Consider the following 17,110-nt stretch of genomic DNA (forward strand, 5'->3'; position numbering starts at 1 on the left):
CCTCGGGTATAACCCACACCCTGCCTCAGCAGCTCCAGTTTCTTTCTGCCTAATGTCAGGAGAGGACAGGCACACTGGAGTCCCTGTACTCTGGAATTTTTTTTGCGATTTTTTTTTTCCGCTTTTTATTGTTTTGTTCCTGCATTTTTTAATCCTGCGATTCTTCTATCAACTGCCGACTGGGTGACAGGCTGGGTCTTGACTCTTGTAGTCCCCCCGTGTTCGGCCATCGAGCGTGTGCCGGCCCTCAGCTCAGCTCTAGGTCGTCCACGACAGGCCCCATTGCTCCAGGGGCGGCCAGGGAACTACAGGTTCCAGGACACACATATGACCGGTCTCTATGGCCTTGTCGCAGTGTGTCTGGCCGACAGCCATGCCGTTAGTGGACGTTGGTTCTGTCTGGGATGCCTCCAGCCGGTGGTCGCAGGACGGGTAAGTAGTGGCCCCTTGCCCTGGCAAGGTGGTATGGCTGGTGTTTTCCCTGGGGAGGTCGACTGAGGGTCCGCCCTGCTTTCCTCTCTCCCTCCTTTCCCATACTGGGTAGCGGCTGTGAGGGGGGCCTCCTGGGGTCTCTTTATTACCACCAGGGTCTGTGTGTATGCGAGGGGCTGTGTTTTTTACTGTGCAGGTGTTACTGTGTGCTGCGCTGTGTTGGTGCGTCACTGGGGATATTTTAAACTGCGCAACGGCCGCCATTTTGCCGTGGTCGCGGTTTACATAGCTCGGCGGCCATTTTCTTGTAGCCCGCTGGTGCTTTTTGCCTCATACGGCGGCCATCTTGGATTTGTCTTGGCCTCGTGTGGCTGTTTTAGCGCTGTTAAGACCGCAAATCATCCCTGAGGTGACAGACGCAGCGCAGCCAGCTTCAGTGTACACCTCAGGTTTTTTTCAGCTCACGCTGCACCGGGTGGGGTGGTGAGTTCCCTGGGGGCCTCTACTTCTGTTTTTAGCAGCCAGGAGGTGACCGGTGGGTGGTTCTGCCTTTCAGTGCCGGGTAACACAGCGATGGGGCATTATGGAGCCTGAACCTGGTACTTCTGCCCCCAAACATGCCTGAGTTAACCCTTGATGCCCCTGCCACATCTGTTGAGGCAATGTCGGCTGTCCTGGAGGCGTTTCTCGCCAGGTTTGAAGCGGCTAGTGGCCAGAAGGGGGGGGTAAAAAGCGCCCCCTCCCTGAGCCTACTTCTGGGGATGTCTCCGACACAGAATCAGGCCCTGCTATTGCGTCTGGCTCTGGTTCTGTCGTGTCAGATGATGCGGGCTTAACTCACGCGGACAGTGAGGATGACTCTGCTTCAGGGTCAGTTGCTGTTAAGGAATTTGTTGGGGCTCTTATTTCTGCGGTGCATGATACTCAGAAACTTGAGGATTTGGCGGAGGCAACAGATGTGCCAGTCCCTTTTGGGTTCCACAAACCGCCGCGCACCACAAAAGTGTTTCCTTGTGTTCCTTATTTGGACAATTTATTGTACAAGGAATGAGATACGCCGCAGAAAGTTTTTGTCGTTCCAAAATACTTTGCGACCCATTATCCCTTTGAGGAGGACTTTTTAAAAAAGTGGGTCTCTCCTCCGTCCGTGGACCCTCCCGTGTTCAGATTGAGCAAAGCCACCACATTGCCTGTGAAAGGGGCTCCTGCCTTTAAGGACCCCGCAGATAGGAGAGTGGAAGCTGTGGCCCGCTCCATGTTCACAGTAGTGGGTTCGGCTGTGAGACCGGTTTTGGCCGGGACTCTGGTGTCGCAGACTCTGACCGAAAGGGCAAAGCTTTTGCTGCAGGAGCTGGAGGCACAGGATGCTTCCGAGACCTGTAAGGACCTGGCCAAACAGTTGGTTCAGGGTCTGAAGTTCGTCTGTGAGTCGGTCCTGGATATGCTCCCCTTGCGGTGGTACTGCGCCACCTTGTGTGGCTGTAATGCTGGTCTGCGGACCAGTCCTCAAAGAAGGCCTTAGTGGATTTGCCCTTAAGGGTGAACGGCTTTTCAGGGCATCCCTGGATGACATCATTAGGGATGCCACGGGTGGCAAGAGCACTCTGCTCCCACAGTCTGGGAAGGGCAAGGAGCCTCGCCGTAAGCAAGGTCCCTCCTTTACTAGCCCCAAGCGTTTTTTTTCGTGCGCCCAGTGCGGCAGGAAAAAGTTTGCAAGGTGCTAAGACCCCTGCTGCGGGGCAGAAGCGCACCTGGTACCACAAGCCCAACAAGCCTGCTTCCGCATGAAGGTCTGCCCCCGCCCGTGTCTCGGGTGGGGGGACGGCTTCGCAAATTCGCGGCTCGGTGGAGATCTCTTCTTTCCGACCGTTGGGTTTGTGAAGTAGTTTCCTCGGGGTACAAGATAGAGTTTCTCTCTTGTCCACCAAACAGATTTTTTCCTTCCAACCTCCAGCTTCCTCCGGATCTCCGGAAAGGCTCTGGCGGGGGCTGTCCATGATCTACTGAACAGGGGAGTGGTTGTGCCAGTTCCCTCGATGGAACGGTTTCAGGGGTTTTACTCCAATCTGTTTGTAGTCCCCAATAAGGAAGTGGTTCGTCCAATCCTGGACCTAAAAAACCTCAATTGTTTTATCAGGGTGCAAAAATTCAGGATGGAGTCGATTCGCTCGATAATAGCAGAGCTCCATCAGGGGGACTTTCTGGCATCCTTGGATATCATGGACGCATACCTACATGTTCCCATATGCACAAAGCACCAGAGGTTTCTGCGCTTTGCGATCGGGGAGGACCATTTTCAATTTGTGGCCCTCCCGTTCGGCTTGGCATCGGCACCACGGATTTTCACCAAGGTGCTTGCCCCGATACTAGCCCTGCTGAGACAGAGAGGGATCGTTATCGTGGAATATCTGGACGACCTTCTCCTGCGAGCTTCTTCAGGCTCAGAATTAGAAGAGGACTTGTCTATCACGTGTCGGACTCTCCAAGAGTTCGGCTGGCTTCTGAATGTCCAGAAGTCAGTGTTAGTTCCGTCTCAGAGACTGGAATACCTGGGACTAGTCCTGGATTCCGCGGAGGCAAGGGTTTTCCTCCCAGAGGAGAAGCTTCGGACACTGCAATCTGCGGTGCAGCAGTTGTCGACCCAGAAGTGGTCATCTCTTCGATTCTGCATTAGGGTTCTGGGTCTGATGGTGGCCTCTTTCGAGGCGGTTCCGTATGCCCAATTCCACACCAGGAAGCTACAGAAGGAAATTCTGTCACGTTGGGACAAGCTCCCGTCGTCTCTGGATTACCAGATCCAGTTGAGCCATCTGGTCAAGTCTTCTCTGGTGTGGTGGCTGACGACTCCGGTGCTTCGGACCAGGAAGTCGTTTCTGCCGTGCCAATGGACTGTGGTCACAACGGATGCCAGCCTCTCCGGTTGGGGGGGCGTTTGGGGCACCCAGTCAACCCAGGGGTGCTGGACTCAGGAGGAGTCCCGCCTTCCAATCAATATACTGGAGCTCCGAGCAATCAAGCTGTGTCTCGCCAGGTGGTCCCTGGATCTGCAGGGCCGACCGGTCAGGATCCAGTCCGACAACGCCACGGCCGTGGCGTACGTCAATCATCAGGGAGGCACACGGAGTTCAGATGCAGCGACGGAGGTCGCACACATTCTTCAGTGGGCCGAAAGGTCCGTTCCGGCTCTGTCGGCCGTGTACATTCCGGGAGTACAGAATTGGCAAGCCGACTACCTAAGTCACCAAACTCTGGACCAAGGAGAGTGGTCACTCCACCCAGAGGTGTTTCAGAGTCTGTGCCGAAAGTGGGGCACTCCAGACGTTGACCTAGCGTCCCATCTCAATCGGAAGGTGCCAAGGTTCGTGGCCAGGTCTAAGGACCCGTGGGCAGACGCGTTGGTGGCGCTATCGCCTAATTTACGCCTTCCTGCCTCTGAAGCTTCTTCCTCGCCTGCTGCGCAGAGTGGAAGCCGAAAGGGATTCCAACAATCCTGATCACACCAGATTGGTCGCGCCGCTCCTGGTACGCGGACCTGGTGCGTCTGGCGTCTACCCCTGAGAGAAGATCTTCTGTCGCAGGGTTCGATCTTCCACCCTGCTTTACAGTCGCTGGCTTTAAGGGCGTGGCTGTTGAGAGCCAGGTGTTGAAGGACCGGGGCCTATCAGGCTCGGTGGTTTCTACTATGCTGCGTGCACGGAAGTCTACTTCACGGAGGATTTACCATTGTACGTGGAGGGCCTACATCTCTATGTGTGAAGAGATGAAATGGCACCCCGGTGCATACGTGGTGTCCCGGATTCTGCTGTTTTTACAGCGGGGGGTGGACCAGGCTCTCGCCTTAAGTACGGTTAAGAGTCAGATTTTCGGCTCTAGCTGTTTACTTTCAGCGACCCTTGGCAGCGCACTCCTTGGTGCGTACGTTTGTGCAGGGGGTCCGGCATGTGGCCCCTCCTGTGCGCCCTCCACTGCCCCCATGGGACTTGAATTTAGTCCTCTCGGTGCTTCAAGACGCTCCCTTTGAGGACATTCGGAAGATCCCCTTGTTGACTCTGTCACAGAAGGTGGTTTTTCTGGTAGCAATTACCTCGATCAGACGGGTGTCTAAACTGGCGGCCTTGTCCTGCAAGGTTTCCTACTTGGTCATCCATGAGGATAAGGTGGTGCTGCGGCCGCAGCTGTCATTCCTTACGAAGGTTGTTTCGGCTTTTCACATTAATGAGGACATTGTGTTACCATCCTTATGTCTTCGGCCGAAAAACCCGAAGGAGGCCACTTTACATACCCTGGATGTGGTTCGGGCCCTGCAGGTGTACTTATCTGCTACGGCTCCGTTCCGGAAGTCGGACTCACTGTTCGTGTCGGTGAATGGTCCTAAGAAGGGTCTGTCGGTCTCGTCCACCATTTCTAGGTGGATCAGACAGGTTGTGCTTCAGGCCTATGCCCTAAAGGGGCGGGCGCCTCCCTTTCAGGTTACGGCGCATTCGACCAAGGTGCCTCTTGGGCTTTTCGTCATCAAGCCTCTGTGCTACAGGTGTGTAAGGCAGCGACCTGGTTGTCAGTCCACACTTTTTCAAAGTTTTACAAGGTGGATGTGAGTGCATCTTCGGATGCCTCCTTCGGCCGCAAGGTTAAGGTTGGAGTTCCTCCGTTGAGTAACTCCGGTTTTGTTTGGGGTGAAGCTTGGTTTGCTGTGTTGTTTTCCCACCCCTCAAAATTTTTGACACTGCTTGGGGACGTCCCTAAGGTCAAAGGCTGCTGTGTCCGTCCATGAACGGAAGACAAAATAGGATTTTTGTACTCACCGTAAAATCCATTTCTCTGAGTTCATGGACAGACACAGCACCCACTCCTCCTTTGTTTGTACTGCTTGTTACGAACTGGAGCTGCTGAGGCAGGGTGTGGGTTATACCCGGGGAACCACGCCCCCTGGGAGGAGCTGCACTGAGGAAAGTGTTGTTAACACTTAAAGTGCTTTTTTTCTGCCTAACTCTCCTGAAGGAAGCGGAAATATAACCCTAAGGTCAAAGGCTGCTGTGTCCATCCATGAACTCAGAGAAATGGATTTTACGGTGAGTACAAAAATCCTATTTTTCCTACAAAACTTCCATTTGTGCTGGACATCAAGAGTCGGATTCAAGGTGCTGACCCGCTGGTACTACACACTGGAGAGGATCCATAAGAAGTTCCCCAGAGCTCAGACCTATGCTGGAGGTGTGGGGAGGACACTGGTTCACTCCTCCACATCTTCTGGTCCTGCCGCCTCCTTCAATCCTTCTGGAAGGAGGTCCACCGCATAGTCCAGAAGTTCACTGACAGAGAACTACCATGGACCCCCGAGTTCTTTCTTCTGCACTACCACGAAATTCCAACCAATATTTATGGGAGAGATACAATTTGACCCCAGACCTGGCACGCTTGTTGGGGGGATGCTGTTTTTTTTTTTTTATTGTTTTTATTGTAATTTTCAAGGTAAAAAAAACAAACAATACAATACAGAGCCTATTGGGCATACCCAGGCTTGGTCACACACAAACTAAAATAATAATAAACAACTAAACTACTGTACGCTCAACCACCTGTGCAGATTATCTAGAGTATTCTTCTATTTCCACAGATACTCCACATAGCTTATTGTAATTATTTACAAAATTAAATGAAGTACATGTTACATATACACATTCCCCCCTCTCCCCATAACTATTGACCAAGCAACCCAAGGAAGCCTACAAGAATTGCCAGATTCTCACGCACCGTGGGGGCCATTGATTGCACACATGTGGCACTACGGCCCCCCTGGACACAGAGCAGATATACCGCAATCGGAAGCACTGGCATTCCATCAACGTACAGGTGATAGCCTGTCGGAACATTTGGGGTTAAAAGAATACACATAAGATCGCACATTTGATATGTTTTATAGTGTTCCATATTCATAATATGTTTAGCAGAAGAGATGCCATTTTGTGTCTTAAACCTGTGAATAAGGCCTTGTTCCCAGAATGACCTATCTCTTCACAAGAAACTGGATGCCTATCTGTGCCATCTCCAAGGTCATATATCTTGGGGGTTTAACACTTAGAAGATAAGAGAATGATGAGGAATTCTGGTTTCATGGGAGATGAAAAGCCTGCACAGCATGACACGAAACTCAGCATTGTCTTTGCACTATGAGACTAAGGCGGCTTATTCACAATCCCAGCGGAATTGTATATCTTAAATAGTATTGTTTCTTTATAATGCCTTAACAATATGTGTGTATTAGTAATTCATATATAAGCCTGTGTAATACATAGACAATACTAGGGTCCCAAAAATACAAGATCCTAAAATAACTGAATAGTATTAGGCTGCTCTGATCACATTCCGGCATCAGTTCAAGGAACTTTCCAAGGCATGTGTGTTGATCATAAAACCTTATCTCAATCATAACTTTAGACGTTGCCAAGATGTCTGACAACTGTTTGACATACAGGACAATTTATGGGGGGGTTTTATAGGCCCAAGTTAGAGAGGTCATAAGTCATGATTAACTCTGCTTGACCTCATCATTAGGAATAATTCCTTACACGCTACTGCCCCCTACAGGTTAATATCGGCATTGGTTCAATATAGACTTATCAAAACATATTATTATGTGACATCGGCAGTCATGTGATAGTGATGTGACACACCCACTTCTTGGGAGAGATAAAAAGTGATTGCTCAGTACAGAGAGTGGAGGTCTGATGGGAAGAAGCTTGAGGGAGAGAGATGGCTGATCTCTGAAGGAAGCTGGAAAGCAGAGAGTGACCGCAAACATGTAGGGGCTCTCAAGAGTCCTTCATTAGGACTTTCCCTTCTCAAACAGAAAGATCTCTTAATTACTGGTAATGTATAATTTTGATCTTACATCCTCTATGCAATAGGTAGTTTAAACAGATACCAACTGTGGCCACTCTATTATCTTAGCAAGTGTTAATTGTATCTGGAATGTCTTTAACTGCAGCATGAGATACTTCAGAGGCAATTACAGAAGTAACGCACAGACGTACTGTATATAGATACTTGTTACATATATCGATCACAATATCATTGTGAGTCCTAGTAAATGGCCTAATGTTGGGATATGTTTAAACAGGTGATGCAGTAGAGATAGCCTTGTGTGTTAAAAAGACATTCTTGGCCAAATTACCAAGAACTGTCCACAGGACATCTTGTCCTTGTGTTTTATGTAGCAGTGGCAAGAGATCTGTTTGTTATTGAGAAGAGATAATTCAATGTCAAGGTTATGTCACTAAAAGCTAAAAGGTTTTAAATACGCCAAGATGATTTAAATATGAGAGCTATGAACGCCTTGTCATAATATTGTAAATAGTCTCTAAACATTCAACCATCGCTTATTTCTGATTATAGAAGCATATCAGTTAATTGTTGTAATACGAATTGTACCTGATTTTAGATTTTGCACTGTACCTTTAGTTAATAAATATATATATTTTAAATATTCATTTGTATTGCTTGTCCTCAAAATAGCACCGATAAAAGAATTTTAGATATCTTGTATTGTAGGAAAATTGTATTTCTCCCAAAGCACAGATATACATATTTTCATAATACAATAATATTTTATAGTTCAGAATAAATATTCTGACGGTATATGTAGGCTCTATGCCGAGATACGTCAATGGTTCTGACAAGCCGATGCCCAATGCCTCATATTGCACGTCCGTGCCAAACACCCACGTCCAGCCACGACAGCTTCATATACCGGCAAAGCCACATCCCAACGGATTTTGAACAGAACATGTATGGGGACAGCTGGCTGGTTGGTGAGTGACATGGGAGTCAGGCATGACTGTCCGCCCCCCATGATGCAGACATCACGAGGGGCACATGCACGACTAACATCCTCCTGTCTTTTCCCTTACAGGTGACTCTGCATATGCACTTGGACCCCATCTCATGACTCCATACCGGAATCCACAAACCCCAGGAGAGCAAAGATACAATGCTGCACACACACGTACCCGTGGAGTAGTGGAACGCACATTTGGCCTCCTGAAGTCCCGTTTCCGATGCCTGGATAAGTCCAGGGGGACCCTGTTGTATTCCCCAAACTTTGTGTGCCAGATCATCGGTGCATGTTGCATTCTGCACAACTATGCCATGAGAAAGGGCCTGGAGATTGAGCTACGTGATGACCTGACCCCCGAACCACGAAATCCCCCCTAACCGAGGATACCCCGTCTGCTGTGGGAGCAGCAGTTAGAAGACGCCTCACAGAAGACATGTTTGCACGTTAAACACACACATTAATCATGGCACAAGGAGAATGCATGCATGCACACCACTGTGGTCCCTAGCACACACCCCACATCCTCATCAAATTGGATTAGACCAAAGTACACCGCACGGTACTTGGAAGCAGCAATGCCACGCCAAGGCTCCAATTATGTCGCTGTACATTCATACACCATTCACACGGGTCGTGGGGATCACTTCTCCCTAACGACTGAGGGTGACAAACCTTACTGGCAGGAGTGTCACCCCCCCACATTCACACTGTAGCAGCACTCCTCACAGTGTGCTTTCAAAATTTAAAAAAAGCATCACCTGAGCATAGAATAATAAAAAAAAACTCATCACCTGAGCATATTTAAAAAAAAAAAACTCATCACCTGAGCATATTAAAAAAAAAAAAGCTCATCACCTGAGCATAGAAAAAAAAAAAGGCAGTTATTTTGCCTTACGGCGGCTGCGCCTGCTGCCACCTCTTTAGCTCCTCTGATGCCTGGGGTGGGACATCTGGAGGGGGCTCATCCCTGGATGGGCCACTCCTGGCAGGTGACGGCTGCCTACCCTCCAAGGCAACGGCAATCCTGTTGAGGACCAGGTTGGTTTGGGCCTGCATCCTCAGCTGGCGGGTGAGGTTAGCCCACTCATTTTGTTGCCTCCATCTCCCCTCCTCCTGTATGGCAGCCGTGTTGGCCTTTACAGCCTCAATAAGGCTATCAACCTTGCCCACCATGGTGACAGTGTTGGCCTGCAGGTCAACCACACAGGTGGCCAGTGCAGAGCTGTTGCAGCTCACCTCCTGCACTGCCTCCTGGATTTGGCCAGCATTATCAGCCATCTGTTGCAGGTGCCCGGCTATCTCCCCCATATGCCGGGTCTGCTGGCTCTGGTCCAGGGCTATTTGGTCCTGGACATTACCGGGTACACCCCTCGACTTCCTGGTTACCTTTCTTGGGGCAGAAGAGGCGATTGAGCGGGTGTAGGGTGAGCCCCTTGAGGTGGTTCCCCTGCTGGTGGGAGAAACAGAGGGGCTTCCCCTGATGGGGGTGGAGGTGTGAGAGGGCCCAGCCATCAAAATGGACTCCTCTATAATTATACCAATCTGGCCAAGGTCCACCGACTCCTCCACCACCTCCTCAAGAGGAGAAGTGTGGACACTCCCCACCACCGCAGCATCTTGGGGGTCTTCCTGAGGCTGATCCTCGGAAGATGAGGTGGGACGGCCACCGACACCATTTGGGCCCGCTCCCTCCTGCACATCTGTGGATGACATAAAGCAGTCACATGTTGGGGGACCCACACACTTGACACATATTCCCTTCCACCCCCACACATGCTACACACCAGATAGGGAATATAAAACACACTTACCTGTCCTCAAGACCTCTTGCCGGGAATCAAACCCCTCAACTCCCTCCACCTGCTCCCTATGCAGACACCGGGTGACCCTCTCATCCTCCGGGGTCAGCTCAACATCGCAGGGTGGTCCACCCCCAGTGCCAGTCTGGTGCTTATTAATTTTAGCAAGCTTCTTCCGCACATGGAGCCGCAGGTCATTAATCTTTTTATTAATGTCCTTTGCGATGCGGGGGACATTGCCAAGGGAATTGACCCGAGTGGCAATAATGTTCAGGATCTCCTGCTTCCTGGCACGGGTGGTATCCCTACTCTCCGGACCATGGAGGAACTGATCAAACTGCTCCATGCCAGAAATGATTATTGCCCTCTCCTGTGCAGTAAAGTTCTTTTTTCGTTTGCTGACGGGAGCAGACATCATCCAGAAAAAACAAGCCACCAGCAAAATTACCTTGCTCAGGGGGGGAAAAAGCAGGATGTAATTTTGTGTCGGACGGACGCATGTCTGGGCGTATGTATGTGCTCGGCGTACAACGGAAAGTTTGGCTGACCTAGTTGCGCGCATGTGCACAAGGAAGCAATCCGACTTAGACATCACTGCGCATGCTCCGTTGAAGATAAGCCGGGCGTAAGCCACTGCACCACGCTCAGACAATCATTTGCATAAGTTCACACCCACTTACACTTACACCGGCTTACGCCTTCTAATTTAGGTTCAGCCGGCGCAAATTGGAGAGCAAGTGCTTTGGGAATCATCTATTTTGCTCTCCGACTTATGCCGGCGTAGCGCATATACGTTGCGTTACGCTGCCGCAAATATGCGCCCATCTACCTAAATTTAGCTATTTGACTTTTGGCTGAGAGCAGACAGGAAATTCTTTGCATACCAAAGTGCAGAGAGAAAATTATTTTCATGTCAAAGATCGTGAAACCCGTGTCAAGAATTGCAAAGGGAAAAAGATTGCGATAACGATTCTTGACGATTAAGTGTGCAGCTCTACGCTATACCATGTCGTTCTGGTTTGGATGCCATTTTAAAGCATCTATATATCCTCATAATAATGTTATAAAAAATGCTCAAAGAGACACATACTAATGTAGCATAGAATATAACCAGAGATGACATTGTGGTATGCGTCAAGGGCAGAACTCTTCTAATGCCGAGTACACACGATCGTTTTTCGTCATGAAAAAAAAATACGTTTTTCCAACTTCATCATTAAAAACGATGTTGCCCACACACCATAGTTTTTGAAAAATTATGAACAAAGGGTGGGGACGTACAACACGTGCGACGGCACTCTAAAGGGGAAGTTCTATTCGCCTTTGGGCTGCTTTTAGCGGATTCCTTGTTAGTAAAAAGACGATTTGCGCTTTTTTGTCCGTTACAGCGTGATAAATGTGCTTACTCCATTATGAATGATAGTTTTACCAGAACAAGCTCTCCCGTTTCATAACTTGCTTCTAGGCATGCGCGGGTTTAAAACATCCTTTTAGCCCACACACGATCATTTTTTACAACCCGAAAAACAACATTTTTTCAGAAGCCGAAAAACAATGTGAAGCCCAAACACGATCATTTTAAATAACGTTTTTAAAAACTTTGTTTTTTTTCATGCCGAAAAACGATCGTGTGTACGTGGCATTAGACCCTATTGTCTTCTACCTTCTAATTTTGTTTCGATTTAATTATGCAAACAGCACAGAATCATATGCAGATAAACTGCAGACGCAGTCCGCAGGTGCATCTAAAAAAAATAAATAAAATTATATATATATATATATATATATATATATATATATATATATGAAGAAGAAAAGACGAAAATTGCTTCTCGACATTCACAATATTTCAAAAAGTGTTGCTGTCTTGGATTATTCCAATAAAATATAGAGAAATACTGTAATTGACCAAAGCTGCATGTCATATGTCTTACATCTAGTAAGGAACATAATAAAGGTTCCCATTTGCGATCTTGCTTCCTCCAACAAGGATGTTAAATGATGACGTGAAATTTGAGCCATATACTGAACCAATCCGGTCCAATATAGCAGAAGATCAATAAAACAAAAACAGCACAAAAGGAGTCTGAATCCCATTCCCCTAACCCCACTTCAAAACCTGGCCATCCATAACCTCATGTATAATCGCATCAAAAAATCATGAAGAATGTATAAATGACATGGGTTAGATGGTATATAGTGTGGGAGGGAAAATGTAGTGCTGTTTTTGAGGGAGTCTCTTTTATCCCACTGCAGACTGAGTGACCAGAATACAAAGGCAAGAATACACTATACTAAGGGGGACACTAATATAGTTCTGTTTATGATCAGGATATTGATCCATACAGACACTATACTAAGGGGGACACTAATATAGTTCTGTTCATGATCAGGATATTGATCCATACAGACACTAAACTAGCAATGGCGGTGATCAGGATATTGATCCATACAGACACTAAACTAGCAATGGTGGTGATCAGGATCCTATAGCGTGAGTGTGATAGTGTGCGGGCAATCTAATGCTAGCAATACTGACCCTGGCGCTATCTGTTGTAACAAGTGACTCTAATACAGCGATTGGTGAAAAATACTGTACACTGATGCAGTACTAATGGCACTGGTTGGGTGACAAAGGGTAAATGAGGGTAATCAATGGGGTTAAATGTGCCAATCTAAGGTGTGTGGGTGCACAGTGTGCTGATTATACTCACAGTGTGGTGTTCTCTTCTCTTCCTGAACTGAAAAGGACTCGAGAAGAGAAGAAACCACTAGATAGCTCCCCGTGTTTATAAAATAAAACACAGGAGTGATTTGTCATTGGCTGCAGGTGATCAGCAGGTTACCAGGCAAAATCATTGGCTGGGACCTGCTGACAAATGACAGTGGGGGTTGCTGGGTTTGCGCGTGCATGGGTGCGGACACGGAAGAAAGCCATAACATAAAAGTACATTACCATACCTGTATGAGCCGCCCATCCACAGTATATATTAATGCAGGTCAGCAACTGGTTAATATTGTTGTTTTGATTGACCAATTCTCGCCCTGTCTATAGCAGAATGACGGTCGGGCAGTGGTTCAGTTATCTTGACTGGATGTCATATGACGTCCAGCAGATAATATGCCAGCCTGGTGCCGTGTGTCACTCTGATACACCGCATCTCCGATCGTGGTAAGTAGCCTCTGAGGGAGGCGCCTTACCACATGATCAGCTGTGACCAATCACAGGAAGTGGTGGTAAACGTCTTTCCTTGGTTTGTGCCGATTGGGGGTCTGCGCTGATAATTAGCACATGGATTATCAGCACAGCCCCATCAGAATTGCTAAAAAAACATGCCAATGAGCTGTCAGTCAATGCCCCATCAGAAACGCCTGTCAGTGCCCGAAGTGCCAATCAAAAAAACCTGTCAGTACCTCATCATCAGTGCTGCACATCAGTGCCATCTATAAGTGTCCATCAGTGTCACCTGTCAGTGCCCATCAGTGTCTCATTGCCAGTCGCCTATCAGTGCTGCCTGTCAATGCCGCCTGTCAGTGCCCATCAATGCCGCATGTCAGTGACCATCAGTGCTGCCTGTCAGTGCCCATCAATGCCACCTGTCCGTGCTAATCAATGCCTCCTGTCCGTGCCCATCAATGTCGCCTGTCAGTGCCCATCAGTGCTGCATGTCAGTGCCCATCAGTGTCGCCTGTCAGTGCCCATCAGTGCCACCTATTGGTGCCCATCAATTCTACATATCAGTGCCGTCTCATTAGTGCCATCAGTGAAGGAGAAAACAAAATTTTATAACAGAAACAAAGAAAACTTTTTTAGTTTGTTTAGAAAAAATAAACCCCCCAGTGATGATCAAATACCACCAAAAGAAATCTCTATTTGTGGGAAAATACCGCATTATGGCCGCTAGATGGAGCCAAGGAAATCAGAGTATGAAATAAATGACATCCGATATTCATCACAGCTGGGTGAATGCCGCTCACATTCATTCAACTATTTTTATTTTTTAATTAGACCTCTAAGGCCCCGTACACACGTCCGAGGAACTCAACGGGCAAAACTCATCGTTTTGCTCGTCGAGTACCTTGTGAAGCCGCCGAGGATCTCGGCGAGCCAACTTTCCTCATTGAACAACGAGGAAATAGAGAACATGTTCTCTATTTGGCTCGACGAGGAACTCGTCGGCTTCCTCGGCCGAAAGTGTACTCACGGCCGGGTTTCTCGGCAGAATTTGGCTCTGATCGAGTTTCTGTCTGAATTCTGTCGAGAAACTCGGTCGTGTGTACCGGGCCTAAGTGTTTGTGAAATCTTACACCACAAAATGTACTCAGCCAATGAAAGGTAATGACTCAATTTTTATTTTTCTACTGCTATCAATGGCCAACACGGTACAACACTTCATCCATGTCTTTGGTGATCTCTGATCTCCTTATGAAGTGTCCGATTGCACCAGGCAAATTTCCCTGCCCCAGCTGCTGCACCGCCAAAAGAAATTAGCTTGCAGCCACCCACATGCCCATCGGTTGAATGCTAGCTTGGCTAAATTGCTAGCACTTCAACTGCTGCCTTTTCAGTTGGTAGACTCTGCCCCTTCTGTGAGTTTGTGGAATGTGTGGTACCTCAGTGGCAGGTTCCCAAACGCCACTTTTATTCACGGAAGGCGATTGCGATCCCTGATGTACAGTAAGACAGGACTTCAGTGAGGAACAATTCCTTCACTCAGGACAGGAATGCGGCTTCTCCCTGTGTGAGATCTCTGATGTCTGTAAAGATAAGACTTCCGTGAAAAACATTTCCCGCACTCAGGACAGGAATACGGCTTCTCTCCTGTGTGAGATCTCTGATGTATGTAAAGACTGGACATCTGTGAAAATGATTTCCCGCACTCAGGACAGGAATATGGCTTCTCCCCCGTGTGAGATCTCTGATGCGTGGAAAGAGTGGACTTATCTGAAAAAGATTTCCCGCACTCAGGACAGGAATACGGCTTCTCCCCCGTGTGAGATCTCTGGTGTCTGTAAAGATTGGACTTATCTGAAAAAGATTTCCCACACTCAAGACAGGAATACGGCTTCTCCCCTGTGTGAGATATCTGATGTCTGTAAAGATGGGACTTCTCTGAAAAAGATTTCCCGCACTCAGGACAGGAATACGGCTTCTCCCCCGTGTGAGATCTCTGATGTGTGTAAAGATTGGACTTATTTGAAAAACATTTCTCGCACTCAGAACAGGAATACGGCTTTTCCCCTGTGTGAGATCTCTGATGTTTGACAAGGTCTGATTTGTGTATAAAACATTTCCAGCACTCAGCACAGGAATAAGGCTTCTCTCCTGTGTGAGATCTTTTATGCACATTAAGTTTGGATTTAGAAGGAAAACACTTCCCGCACTCGGTACAGGAAAGCCTCTTCTCTGTTGAAAGGACGGCACTGTCCTGCACAGTCTGAGGTTCCTCAGGATAAGAGGAATATGATGGTCCGGCACCGCCCCTCACAGTCTGAGGTTCCTCAGGATAAGAGGAATACGATGGACCATCTACACTGTGTGGTGCCGGATGGACATTTGAGGTAGTCGGGTTTTCTTCTGGACTATACTGTGTGATGTCCTCATCTTCTACTTTACAGTCTGGAGACAAAGTGAGACAATCCTCTGAGGTTTTCCTCATCTCCCGTCCATCTACTAAAATAGAAATAAAAACATTATTACTAGACATGAGCTGATTGGTTCCCCTAAACCAGGACTCCACCCACATCAGGCAGCTTTGTCTCTGAGGATCGTACAATTCCCCCTCAAGGTAACTAGTAAATGGGTCCTCTGATTTCCTACCAGTTAATTTCTTTATTCATGGACCTTAGTCAGAGAGTGAGAAAACAACGAGAACTGTCTTATAGGAGTGACAGTGATGAGGGGATTATAGGACGAGTGTCCCCTCCCCCTCTATCACTCATTGCCATCTTCCCAACACAAGAAGTACTTCACTTCCTTATTTAGTCCATGATTTAGTCATGAATAACAGTGGGGCTGAGCCCCACCAGAGGTCAGAGAGTGAGGATGGGGGGGGGGGGGGGGGACAACCAAGATGAAGACTGGACTGATTCTGAAGACCACCATCATTGGGTTATTGACTCCTCCCTCATTATCACTTTTTGTTTAAGGTTCCAAAGTCTGAGGATGTTATCACATTATTATCAACATGACTATGTAATGTATAACATATTGTATAAGATACAACAGATAGGACTATATAGTATCAGAATGATGTAATGTACAGCATGGAGTATATAGTGCAGGGGTCAGGAGTATGTAATGTACAATATAAATTATACAGTGTACGGGTCAGGACTCATAATATTGGTATTCAGTAATCAGTGGAAGCTTTAATGTTTACATGAGACAAGTTGCAGAGATCCCACACCGCTGCCTCCCATCTCCCGAGACTGCACTCAGTGACTTGGGTCTGAGATTATGCAGACATATCCCTCCACCTGACACAGCCAGCAGACAACAGAACAAGTAACCATGGGAGAATTGTTCTGTCAGAGCTCTTGGTAAACTCGGCATGGTTAAGGAGACCCAAAGCACATACCCCAGGTGCCTAGGTCAATTAACGTCTATTGCAAAAGTCAACATTTTGCTGCCGGCTGGACCCCGGAATCTCCATAAATCCAGTCTAGATACATAAATTGTGTCTGCCGCACAGAGAAGAAAGATGTGAAATACAGGAATACAGAATGGGGAACACAGCTCAGGCTGAAATCACCCAGTCCCCGCCCCCCTACTCTGGACCAATCAGTGAGCAGTATGGGTGGAGGAATGTATTTAGTGTTAATGACCCACCTGTGCTGATCTCTGTAGGAGTGTCCTCCTCTATAAATGTCCTTGTTATTCCATCCTCCTCTAGAATTAGCCTCATTATTCCATCCTCCTCCATAGACTGCTGATCATTCCTTACATACTTCTCTTCTTCTTCTGCTTTAACCTTAAATTCTATATCGATTGGATCTCCACTCTAATTCAAGAAAATGAGAGAAAATAGGATTTTTAATAACA

At 47.7% G+C, this 17,110-nt stretch overlaps 1 protein-coding gene across 1 annotated transcript in view; it reads right to left on the reverse strand.

Moving 5' to 3' along the window:
• LOC120935241 (gastrula zinc finger protein XlCGF17.1-like) overlaps positions 1 to 15,569 on the reverse strand; it is a gene marked incomplete at its 5' end in the record, with an annotated part of 187,139 nt that extends 171,570 nt beyond the window's left edge. Inside the window, one exon of the mRNA XM_040347407.1 lies at positions 14,822 to 15,569. Within this exon, the coding sequence (XP_040203341.1) occupies positions 14,822 to 15,569 (748 nt within the window). The remainder of the gene's footprint in view (positions 1 to 14,821) is intronic.
• Positions 15,570 to 17,110: the final 1,541 nt, after the last annotated feature.

The sequence above is a fragment of the Rana temporaria genome, chromosome 4 (genome assembly GCF_905171775.1).
Source record: "Rana temporaria chromosome 4, aRanTem1.1, whole genome shotgun sequence".
In the NCBI taxonomy this organism is placed as follows: Eukaryota; Metazoa; Chordata; class Amphibia; order Anura; family Ranidae; genus Rana; species Rana temporaria.